Below are 13630 nucleotides of genomic sequence, written 5' to 3' on the forward strand. Positions count from 1 at the left end.
ACCAGTCTCTCTATACATCAGTCTCTATATATCAGTCTCTATATACACCAGTCTCTCTATACATCAGTCTCTATATATCAGTCTCTATATACACCAGTCTCTATATACATCAGTCTCTATATATCAGACTCTATATACACCAGTCTCTATATACATCAGTCTCTATATATCAGACTCTATATACACCAGTCTCTATATACATCAGTCTCTATATATCAGACTCTCTATACACCAGTCTCTATATACATCAGTCTCTATATATCAGTCTCTATATACACCAGTCTCTATATACATCAGTCTCTATATACATCAGTCTCTCTATACACCAGTCTCTATATACATCAGTCTCTATATACATCAGCCTCTATATACACCAGTCTCTTATATACATCAGTCTCTCTCTATACATCAGTTCCTCTATATACATCGTCTCTATATACATCAGTCTATATGCATCTGTCTCTATATGCATCAGTCTCTCTCTCTATATACACCAGTCTCTCTATATACATTAGTCTCTCTCTATACATCAGTCTCTCTATACACCAGTCTCTATATATACATCTGTCTCTATATACATCAGTCTCTCTATACATCAGTCTCTATATGCATCAGTCTCTCTCTCTATATACATTAGTCTCTCTCTATACACCAGTCTCTATATATACATCAGTCTCTCTATACATCAGTCTCTCTATACATCAGTCTCTCTCTATATATCAGTCTCTCTATACACCAGTCTCTATATATACACCAGTCTCTATATATACATCATTCTCTCTATACATCATTCTCTCTCTATACATCATTCTCTCTCTATACACCAGTCTCTATATATACATCAGTCTCTCTCTATGCATCAGTCTCTCTATACACCAGTCTCTATATATACACCAGTCTCTCTATACACCAGTCTCTCTCTATACACCAGTCTCTATATATACATCAGTCTCTATATATACATCAGTCTCTCTATACATCAGTCTCTATATATACATCAGTCTCTATATATACACCAGTCTCTCTATATACACCAGTCTCTCTGTACATCAGTCTCTCTATACATCAGTCTCTCTCTATACACCAGTCTCTATATATACACCAGTCTCTATATATACATCAGTCTCTCTATACATCATTCTCTCTCTATACATCATTCTCTCTCTATACATCAGTCTCTATATATACATCAGTCTCTCTATACATCAGTCTCTCTATACACCAGTCTCTATACATACATCAGTCTCTCTCTATGCATCAGTCTCTCTATACACCAGTCTCTATATATACACCAGTCTCTCTATACATCAGTCTCTCTATACACCAGTCTCTCTATACATCATTCTCTCTCTATACATCATTCTCTCTCTATACACCAGTCTCTATATACACCAGTCTCTCTATACATCAGTCTCTATATATACATCAGTCTCTATATATACACCAGTCTCTATATATACACCCATCTCTCTATACATCATTCTCTCTATATACATCAGTCTCTCTATACATCATTCTCTCTATATACATCAGTCTCTATATATACATCAGTCTCTATATATACATCAGTCTCTCTATACATCATTCTCTCTCTATACATCAGTCTCTCTATACATCATTCTCTCTCTATACACCAGTCTCTCTATACATCATTCTCTCTCTATACATCAGTCTCTCTATACATCATTCTCTCTCTATACATCAGTCTCTATATATACATCAGTCTCTATATATACATCAGTCTCTCTATACATCATTCTCTCTCTATACATCATTCTCTCTCTATACACCAGTCTCTATATACACCAGTCTCTCTATACATCAGTCTCTATATATAAATCAGTCTCTATATATACACCAGTCTCTATATATACACCCGTCTCTCTATACATCAGTCTCTCTATACATCATTCTCTCTATATACATCAGTCTCTCTATACATCATTCTCTCTCTATACATCAGTCTCTATATATACATCAGTCTCTATATATACATCAGTCTCTCTATACATCATTCTCTCTCTATACACCAGTCTCTCTATACATCATTCTCTCTCTATACATCAGTCTCTCTACATCATTCTCTCTCAATACATCAGTCTCTATATATACATCAGTCTCTATATATACATCAGTCTCTCTATACATCATTCTCTCTCTATACACCAGTCTCTCTATACACCAGTCTCTCTCTCTATACACCAGTCTCTCTATACATCATTCTCTCTCTATACATCATTCTCTCTCTATACACCAGTCTCTCTATACATCAGTCTCTATATATACATCAGTCTCTATATCATCAGTCTCTCTATACATCAGTCTCTATATATACACCAGTCTCTCTATACAGCAGTCTCTATATATACATCAGTCTCTATATATACACCAGTCTCTATATATACACCAGTCTCTCTATACATCAGTCTCTATATATACATCAGTCTCTATATATACATCAGTCTATATACATCAGTCTCTATATGCATCAGTCTCTCTCTCTATATACATTAGTCTCTCTCTATATACATCAGTCTCTCTATATACATTAGTCTCTTTCTACATACACCAGTCTCTCTATATACATCAGTCTCTCTATACATCAGTCTCTCTATACATCAGTCTCTAAAAATACATCAGTCTCTCTATATACATTAGTCTCTCTCTATATACACCAGTTTATCTCTATACATCAGTCTCTCTATACATCAGTCTCTATATACATCATTCTCTCTATATATCAGTCTCTAAAAATACATCAGTCTCTCTATACATCAGTCTCTCTATACATCAGTCTCTCTATACATCAGTCTCTATTTATACATCAGTCTATATACATCAGTCTCTATATGCATCAGTCTCTCTCTCTATATACACCAGTCTCTCTCTATACACCAGTCTCTATATATACATCAGTCTCTCTATACACCAGTCTCTCTCCATACACCAGTCTGTCTATACACCAGTCTCTCTCTATACACCAGTCTCTCTATACATCAGTCTCTATATATACATCAGTCTCTATATATACATCAGTCTCTATATATACACCAGTCTCTCTATACATCAGTCTCTATTTATACATCAGTCTATATACATCAGTCTCTATATGCATCAGTCTCTCTCTCTATATACACCAGTCTCTCTCTATACACCAGTCTCTATATATACATCAGTCTCTCTATACACCAGTCTCTCTCCATACACCAGTCTCTCTATACACCAGTCTCTCTCTATACACCAGTCTCTCTATACATCAGTCTCTATATATACATCAGTCTCTCTATACATCAGTCTCTATATATACACCAGTCTCTCTATACATCAGTCTCTCTATACATCAGTCTCTCTCTATACATCATTCTCTCTCTATACACCAGTCTCTATATATACATCAGTCTCTATATATACATCAGTCTCTCTATGCATCAGTCTCTCTATACCCCAGTCTCTATATATACACCAGTCTCTCTATACACCAGTCTCTCTCTATACACCAGTCTCTATATATACATCAGTCTCTATATATACATCAGTCTCTCTATACATCAGTCTCTATATATACATCAGTCTCTATATATACACCAGTATCTCTATATACACCAGTCTCTCTATACATCAGTCTCTCTATACATCAGTCTCTCTATACACCAGTCTCTATATATACATCAGTCTCTCTCTATGCATCAGTCTCTCTATACACCAGTCTCTATATATACACCAGTCTCTCTATACACCAGTCTCTCTATACACCAGTCTCTCTATACATCATTCTCTCTCTATCCATCATTCTCTCTCTATACACCAGTCTCTATATATACACCAGTCTCTCTATACATCAGTCTCTCTATACATCATTCTCTTTATATACATCAGTCTCTCTATACATCATTCTCTCTCTATACATCAGTCTCTCTATACATCATTCTCTCTCTATACACCAGTCTCTCTATACATCATTCTCTCTCTATACATCAGTCTCTCTATACATCATTCTCTCTCTATACATCAGTCTCTCTATACATCATTCTCTCTCTATACATCAGTCTCTATATATACATCAGTCTCTATATATACATCAGTCTCTCTATACATCATTCGCTCTCTATACACCAGTCTCTCTATACACCAGTCTCTCTCTCTATACACCAGTCTCTCTATACATCATTCTCTCTCTATACATCATTCTCTCTCTATACACCAGTCTCTCTATACATCAGTCTCTATATATACATCAGTCTCTATATACATCAGTCTCTCTATACATCAGTCTCTATATATACACCAGTCTCTATATATACACCAGTCTCTCTATACACCAGTCTATATATATACACCAGTCTCTCTATACATCAGTCTCTATATATACATCAGTCTCTATATATACACCAGTCTCTCTATATACACCAGTCTCTCTATACATCAGTCTCTCTATACATCAGTCTCTCTATACACCAGTCTCTATATATACATCAGTCTCTCTCTATGCATCAGTCTCTCTATACACCAGTCTCTATATATACACCAGTCTCTCTATACACCAGTCTCTCTATACACCAGTCTCTCTATACATCATTCTCTCTCTATACATCATTATCTCTCTATACACCAGTCTCTATATACACCAGTCTCTCTATACATCAGTCTCTATATATACATCAGTCTCTATATATACACCAGTCTCTATATATACACCAGTCTCTCTATACATCAGTCTCTCTATACATCATTCTCTCTATATACATCAGTCTCTCTATACATCATTCTCTCTCTATACATCAGTCTCTATATATACATCAGTCTCTATATATACATCAGTCTCTCTATACATCATTCTCTCTCTATACATCAGTCTCTCTATACATCATTCTCTCTCTATACACCAGTCTCTCTATACATCATTCTCTCTCTATACATCAGTCTCTCTATACATCATTCTCTCTCTATACATCAGTCTCTCTATACATCATTCTCTCTCTATACATCAGTCTCTATATATACATCAGTCTCTATATATACATCAGTCTCTCTATACATCATTCTCTCTCTATACATCAGTCTCTATATATACATCAGTCTCTATATATACATCAGTCTCTCTATACATCATTCTCTCTCTATACACCAGTCTCTCTATACATCAGTCTATATATATACATCAGTCTCTATATACATCAGTCTCTCTATACATCAGTCTCTATATATACACCAGTCTCTATATATACACCAGTCTCTCTATACACCAGTCTATATATATACACCAGTCTCTCGATACATCAGTCTCTATATATACATCAGTCTCTATATATACATCAGTCTATATACATCAGTCTCTATATGCATCAGTCTCTCTCTCTATATACATCAGTCTCTCTATATACATCAGTCTCTCTATATACATTAGTCTCTCTCTATATACACCAGTCTCTCTATATACATTAGACTCTCTCTATATCCATCAGTCTCTCTATATACATTAGTCTCTCTCTATATACACCAGTCTCTCTATATACATCAGTCTCTCTATACATCAGTCTCTCTATACATCAGTCTCTAAAAATACATCAGTCTCTCTATATACATTAGTCTCTCTCTATATACACCAGTTTCTCTCTATACATCAGTCTCTCTATACATCAGTCTCTCTATACATCAGTCTCTATATACATCATTCTCTTTATACATCAGTCTCTAAAAATACATCAGTCTCTCTATACATCAGTCTCTCTATACATCAGTCTCTATATACATCAGTCTCTATTTATACATCAGTCTATATACATCAGTCTCTATATGCATCAGTCTCTCTCTCTATATACACCAGTCTCTCTCTATACACCAGTCTCTATATATACATCAGTCTCTCTGTACACCAGTCTCTCTCTATACACCAGTCTCTCTCTATACACCAGTCTCTCTATACATCAGTCTCTATATATACATCAGTCTCTATATATACATCAGTCTCTCTATACATCAGTCTCTATATATACACCAGTCTCTCTATACATCAGTCTCTCTATACATCATTCTCTCAATATACATCAGTCTCTCTATACATCAGTCTCTCTATACATCAGTCTCTCTCTATACATCAGTCTCTATATACACCAGTCTCTCTCTATACACCAGTCTCTATATACATCAGTCTCTCTCTATACATCAGTCTCTGTATACACCAGTCTCTCTATATACATCAGTCTCTCTATACAGAACCAATCAACAGTTTGAACACACCTACTCATTCCATAGTTTTTCTTTATTTTGACTATTTTCTACATTGTAAAATAATAGTGAAGACATCAAAACTATGAAATAATACATATGGAATAATGTTGTAACCAAAAAAGGTTTTAACAAATCAAAATATATTTTAAATTGGAGATTCTTCAAAGTAGTCACCCTTTGCCTTGATGACAGCTTTGCACACTCTTAGCATCCTCTCAACCAGCTTCACCTGGAATGCTTTTCCAAAATGTTTGAATGAGTAGGTGTGTCCAAAACCTTTGTCTGGTACTGTACTTCAGTCATTATTTTTCAACCACAGATCTAACTCTTCTTTAACTGTTCTAGTAATCATTTGTAATGTAATTTCTCTCTTCTGTCTACTCTAGGCTCAGAGGATGATGGTGGCAGTCTGCTGATTCTACTGGCCCTGTTCGCTGGTATCATCCTGGCCCTGGTGTCCTCTCTTTCGGTCCTCATGTGGTGAGATAGTATACCATTTATCTGGCCTTGGTGTCCTCTCTATCGGTCCTCATGTGGTGAGATAGTATACCATTTATCTGGCCCTGGTGTCCTCTCTTTCGGTCCTCATGTGGTGAGATAGTATACCATTTATCTGGCCTTGGTGTCCTCTCTATCGGTCCTCATGTGGTGAGATAGTATACCATTTATCTGGCCCTGGTGTCCTCTCTATCGGTCCTCATGTGGTGAGATAGTATACCATTTATCTGGCCCTGGTGTCCTCTCTATCGGTCCTCATGTGGTGAGATAATATACCATTTATCTGGTCCTGGTGTCCTCTATCTCATATAATAAGATCCTTATACCTGTTATCCTAGTCTAAATCACACACACTGTAATACACAGTTTCTATAGCAAGTGAATTTAAACATTTATTCACATGTAAATATTAATCTTATTTTGTATTCAATATAGGGTGAGGCAACGGAGGCGGGACAATGTGACAAAACAGGAACTAACCTCAATGGTGAAGATGAAGTCCATGCCAATCTAAAGTGAGCAAGCCTTGACCTCTAACCTCTAACCCTTATCACTGACCTCTAAACTCAAACCCTTAACACTGACCTCTAACCCTTATTACTGAACTCTATCCTATCACCCTTATCACTGCTCTCTAACCTATAACCCTTATCACTGACCTCTAACCCTTATCACTGACCTCTAACCTCTAAAAAGAGTGCTCGCAATTTCAACCAACCACTGCACATTTACCATGTAATATGGTTGAATCAAGCCATACCACTAGATCACCTGTAGTCCACACACAGCGACACGTACAATGCTCTCCCTCGCCCTCCATTTGGCAAATCTGACCATAACTCCATCCTCCTGATTCCCGCTAACAAGTAAAAACTCAAACAGGAAGTACCAGTGACATGTTCAATACGAAGCAGTCCAATGAAACAGATGCTAAGCTACAGGACTGTTTCGCTACAACAGACAGGCATACGGGATTCATCTGATGGCATTGAGGAGTATATGTGCATTAATGACGTCGTCCCCACAGTGACTGTACGTACATATCCCAACCAGAAGCCATGGATTACAGGCAACATCCTCACTGAGCTATAGGCCGCTTTCAAGGAGCTGTTACACTAATCCGGACGCTTATCATAAATACTGCTATGCCCTCCGACAAACCACCAAACAGGCAAAGCATCAATACAGGACTAAGATTGTATCCAGCTACATCTGACGCTCGAAACTATTACAGACTACAAAGGGAAACCCAGCCACGAGCTGCCCAGCGATGTGAGCCTACCAGACGAGCAAAATGCCTTCTACGCTTGCTTCAAAGCAAGGAACATTGAACCACGCATGAGAGCAACAGCTGCTCCAGACGACTGTGTGATCACGCTCTCTGTAGCCGACATGAGAAAGACCTTTAAACAGGTCAACATTCATAAGGCCGCAGGGCCAGACAGATTAGCAGGATGGTTGCTCCGGGCATGTGCTGATCAACTGGCAGGTGTTTTCACTGATATTTTCAACCTCTCACTGATCCAGTCTGTAATACCAACATGTTTCAAGCAGACTACCATAGTCCCTGTGCCCAAGAACACCAATTTAACCTGCCTAAATGCACTCATGTCTGTAGCCATGAAGTGCTTTGAAAGGCTGGTAATGGCTCACATCAACACCATCATCCCAAACACACTAGACCCACTCCAATTTCCATACCGCCCCAACAGATCCACAGATGACAATCTTTATTGCACTCCACACTGCCCTTTCCCACCTGGACAAAAGGAACACCTACATGAGAATGCTATTCATTGATTACAGCTCAGCATTCAACACCATAGTACCCTCAAAGCTCATCACTAAGCTAAGGACCCTGGGACTAAACACCTCCCTCTGCAACAGGATCCTGGACTTACTGATGGGCCGCCCCCAGGTGGTAAGGGTAGGTAACAACGCATCTGCCACACTGACCTTCAACACGGGGTCCTTCAGGGGTGCGTGTTTAGTCCCCTCCAAACTCCCTGTACATCCACAACTGTGTGGCCGCACACCAACTCCAACACCATCATTAAGTTTGCTGACGACGCGGCGGTTGTCGGCCTGACCACGCAGCGGTTGTCGGCCTGATCACGCAGCGGTTGTAGGCCTGATCACGTGGCGGTTGTAGGCCTGATCACGCGGCGGTTGTCGGCCTGATCACGCAGCGGTTGTAGGCCTGATCACGCGGCGGTTGTAGGCCTGATCACGCGGCGGTTGTAGGCCTGATCACACGGCGTTTGCAGGCCTGATCACAGATGACAATGAGTCTATAGGGAGGAGGTCAGACACCTGGCAGTGTCAGCAAGACAAAGGACGGGGCTGTAGTGGAGTTGAGAGCTTCAAGTCCACATCAAAAAGGATCTATCACGGTTCACACACACCAACACAGTCATGAAGAGGTCACAACAACACCTCTTCCTCCTCAGGAGCCTGAAAAAATTTAGCGTGGGCCCTCAGATCCTCAAAAAGTTATACTGCTGCACCATTGAGAGCATCTTGACTGGCTACATCACTGGGGCTGAGTTCCCTGCCATCCAGGTTCTCTGTACCAGGCGGTGTCAGAGGAAGGCACTAAAAGTTATCAACGACTCCAGCCCCCTAAATCATAAACGATTCTCTCTGCTACAGCACAGAAAGCACTACCGATGCACCAAGTCTGGAACCAACAGGACCCTGCACAGCTTCTACCCCCAAGCCATAAGACTGTTAAATAGTTGGTTGAATAGTTAACCAAATAACTACCTGGACTATCAATACCTCAATTACCTCGTACCCCTGCACATCAAGGAGAGAGAAGGGAAGAGGAGGAGAGAGAAGGGAAGAGGAGGAGAGAGAAGGGAAGAGGAGGAGAGAGAAGGGAAGAGGAGGAGAGAGAAGGGAAGAGGAGGAGAGAGAAGGGAAGAGGAGGAGAGAGAAGGGAAGAGAGGAGAGAGAAGGGAAGAGGAGGAGAGAGAAGGGAAGAGAGGAACAACACATAAATCACATGTAATAATGCCTTTCTCTGACAGACAGGCCCTGCATAATGACAGAGGCCGGGTGATGAATATAGAGAAGACAGACAGACAGAGAGACATATATTATAGTTAGGGTTGTAGTAAAAAACAACTCCTCTTCATATATTATAGTTAGTTCCTCTTCCCTTTTTGTTACTCATTGGGTATTTATTATTACTTTTTTAACGTTTCTATTATTTCTCTATTTTATTTCTCTCTGTGTTGTTGGGAAGAGACCTTAAGTAAACATTTCACTGTTAATCTATACCTGTTGTTTACCAAGCATGTGACAAGATGTGATTTGACTAACCCCAACTCTCATCCACCCACAGTACTACTGAACCCATCTGTGATCTCCACGAGTTGATGTGAAGATGGCTTTTGTGGCCTCGTATTGTAGCCTTGTATTGTAGCCTCGTATTGTAGGCTCGTATTGTCCGTCCATCCGTCTGTCTGTCTGTCTTCCTTCTCTATATCCATCAGCCAGCTCTGTCATTATGCAGGGTCTGTCTGTCCGCTTCCTTCCCCCTTCTCTCCTCCTATCTAACCTCCTCCCTCCTCTTCTCAGCCTAGGTTGGCCCCTCCTCTCAGCCCTTATAGGGCCCCTTGTCTCCACCAGGCCACACCCCCAACAGATGGGTGCAGCATCCACACAACACGACCCACAATCCACCATGCTACCCGCAAGCCATCTGGGACGTGTGCCGTGCCTGATCGCTGCCTGCCAACGAACAGACATGTTGAAACCAATGACTGACTCCTCCCACTGGAGTTTAACATCATCTGATTGGCTATGAGGCTCAACACTACGTACTGTACAGTATGGAGCACCAACTAACAACATACCTGTCCTCCTCCCCTGAACTTCACTGACCGAATAAGGTATAGGTTCTGGTCTCTACCTTTCACATTTTTTTCCTTTCTGTGTACCTGATGATCTCATGGTCCTTCATTCATTTCAACTGTAAGAAGCATCACAGGGCATTATTGTATAGACCGATTGGCATTATAAACTGTTTTAGACTGTTTATGAAGAGGGTATAGATAGATTGGCATTCTGCAGAATAGAGACTGCAATTCAGAGGAGAAGGAACGGACTGCAAACAAGGCTGCTGCTATTGGTCATTGGATGAAAAGGAGGGAACAGAGTTCGGCCATATCCATGCTGGCCAATCACTAGCAGTGTCTGGATGACGTCATAACTTCCTGTATATCTGCATAGTTGCATTAAATGAGTCAATGGAACACAGATGTTTTATTGACCAGACTGGAACACATTCAACAATCTGATCTAACAAAATAGATTTTTGTCAAATCTGTCATGATTTACGTATTGTAACAAGCCCACAATGTGGTTACTTACAGACTCCACCAGACTAGACTAGACTAGACTCCACCAGACTAGACTCCACCAGACCAGACTCCACCAGACTAGACTAGACTCCACTCCACCAGACTAGACTAGACTCCATCAGACTAGAGTAGACTAGACTCCACCAGACTAGAGTAGACTAGACTCCACCAGACTAGAGTAGACTAGACTCCACCAGACTAGAGTAGACTAGACTCCACCAGACTAGAGTAGACCAGACTCCACCAGACTAGAGTAGACGAGACTAGACTCCACCAGACTAGAGTAGACTAGACTCCACCAGACTAGACCAGACTCCTCCACCAGACTAGACTCCACCAGACTAGAGACTAGACTAGACTCCACCAGACTAGACTCCACCAGACTAGAGTAGACTAGACTCCACCAGACTAGACTCCACCAGACTAGAGTAGACTAGACTAGACTCCACCAGACTAGAGTAGACTAGACTCCACCAGACTAGACTCCACCAGACTAGAGTAGACCAGACTAGACTCCACCAGACCGGACTAGAGTAGACCAGACTCGACTCCACCAGACCAGACCGGACTAGAGTAGACCAGACTAGACTCCACCAGACTAGAGTACACCAGACTAGAGTAGACTAGACTCCACCAGACTAGACTCCACCAGACTAGAGTAGACTAGACTCCACCAGACTAGACTCCACCAGACTAGAGTAGACTAGACTAGACTCCACCAGACTAGAGTAGACCAGACTAGACTCCACCAGACCGGACTAGAGTAGACCAGACTCGACTCCACCAGACCAGACCGGACTAGAGTAGACCAGACTAGACTCCACCAGACTAGAGTAGACCAGACTAGACTCCACCAGACTAGACTCCACCAGACTAGAGTAGACCAGACCAGACTAGACTAGACTCCACCAGACCAGACTAGACTAGACTCCACCAGACCAGACTAGACTCCACCAGACCAGACTAGACCGGACTAGACCAGACTAGACTAGACCAGACTACCACTAACCATCTGTGTGGCTTTCTCCCATGGTCTGGAGGTGTAGAGGATTGACATCTACAGAGTTCCAGCCTTGACAACCTTTACAGTCACATGACCCCCCCCCCATGGCCAAGACAGACTAATAATATGGTTACCCTCTCATCGTCACCCATTGTGAGAGGGATTTAAACACTTCAGATACAACCAGCATGACATCAGTTCTCGTCCCTCCCATTTCCCAACATCCCACAGTGTTATTCTGCTCTAAATGACAGTGATGTTATTTGTTGGTTCTTTACATCGCTGTGTAGTCATGGGAAACACAACGTGCCTTTGCTCAAACTTCCTTTCTGAGATGATTTCACAACTGTAATGTTCTCTCAAGCTATTACCTATGCATGGATCCTATTGAAGCTTGGTGTATGTTGTATTCTATATTATATTAACCAACAGAATGAAATAGTTCCTATATATTATGTATTTTTAGTTGTTGAGATCTTTAGCTAAACTGTTATCTATGCACCATTCCCCAGTCAATGATATGAAGCTCAAATACAGTATGTACATATTTCCCAGTCTGTATATTCGTCCCAAATGGCACCCTGTTCCCGTAGTGCTCTAGTTTTGACCAGGCCCATGCAGCTCTGGTCAACAGTAGTGTACTCTAATAGAGATTAGGGTGCTGTGTGGGAAACATGTCCTTTTCAACACACGATCATGTTGTTTTCATGATTCATAGTAATTCATCATATTTTGTTTTCTGTTTTCTGTGATAATAATCGACGGAAAGTGATTGTCTCATTGATAATCGACGGAAAGTGATTGTCTCATTGATAATCGACGGAAAGTGATTGTCTCATTGACAATCGACGGAAAGTGATTGTCTCATTGACAATCGACGGAAAGTGATTGTCTCATTGATAATCAAAGTGAACAGAAGCAATGTATGATTTTTAAAATTCAAACCCTGATTTAATAGCAATATTTTGAATTGAACTTCAGACTTAAAGATGTGTTTGTGATGGATAATGTTTGCCCTACCTCTAACAATACATTGTGTTATCTGTGCCAAAGCCTTGCTATGCATATAGAAAATGGCAACTTTTACATGAGTCATGAGTCACCCCCTAGATCTCCTTTAGAGGTCATCCACCGTTTCCAAAACATACTGATTCCTACAGCTGTCACCATTCAGTTCCCATAACATACTGAATCCTACAGCTGTCACCCTTCAGTTCCCATAACATACTGAATCCTACAGCTGTCACCCTTCAGTTCCCATAACATACTGAATCCTACAGCTGTCACCATTCAGTTCCCATAACATACTGAATCCTGTTCACATGGTCCTGTGGTGGGGTAGTCTACTGGTGTTGCCCACATGGTCCTGTGGTGGGGTAGTCTACTGGTGTTGTCCACATGGTCCTGTGGTGGGGTAGTCTACTGGTGTTGTCCACATGGTCCTGTGGTGGGGTAGTCTACTGGTGTTGTCCACATGGTCCTGTGGTGGGGTGGTGGGGTAGTCTACTGGTGTTGTCCACATGGTCCTGTG

General features: G+C 40.9%; 1 protein-coding gene across 1 annotated transcript in view; it reads left to right on the forward strand.

The window, feature by feature from the left end:
- Positions 1 to 11199, forward strand: part of il11ra (interleukin 11 receptor, alpha) — a 129184-nt gene extending 117985 nt beyond the window's left edge. Inside the window, exons 10-12 of the mRNA XM_042327940.1 lie at positions 6615 to 6708; positions 7162 to 7241; positions 10312 to 11199. Coding sequence (XP_042183874.1) covers positions 6615 to 6708; positions 7162 to 7240 — 173 coding nt within the window. The 3' untranslated portion in view covers position 7241; positions 10312 to 11199. The remainder of the gene's footprint in view (positions 1 to 6614; positions 6709 to 7161; positions 7242 to 10311) is intronic.
- Positions 11200 to 13630: the final 2431 nt, after the last annotated feature.

The sequence above is a fragment of the Oncorhynchus tshawytscha genome, linkage group LG09 (assembly GCF_018296145.1).
Source record: "Oncorhynchus tshawytscha isolate Ot180627B linkage group LG09, Otsh_v2.0, whole genome shotgun sequence".
Lineage (NCBI taxonomy): Eukaryota > Metazoa > Chordata > Actinopteri > Salmoniformes > Salmonidae > Oncorhynchus > Oncorhynchus tshawytscha.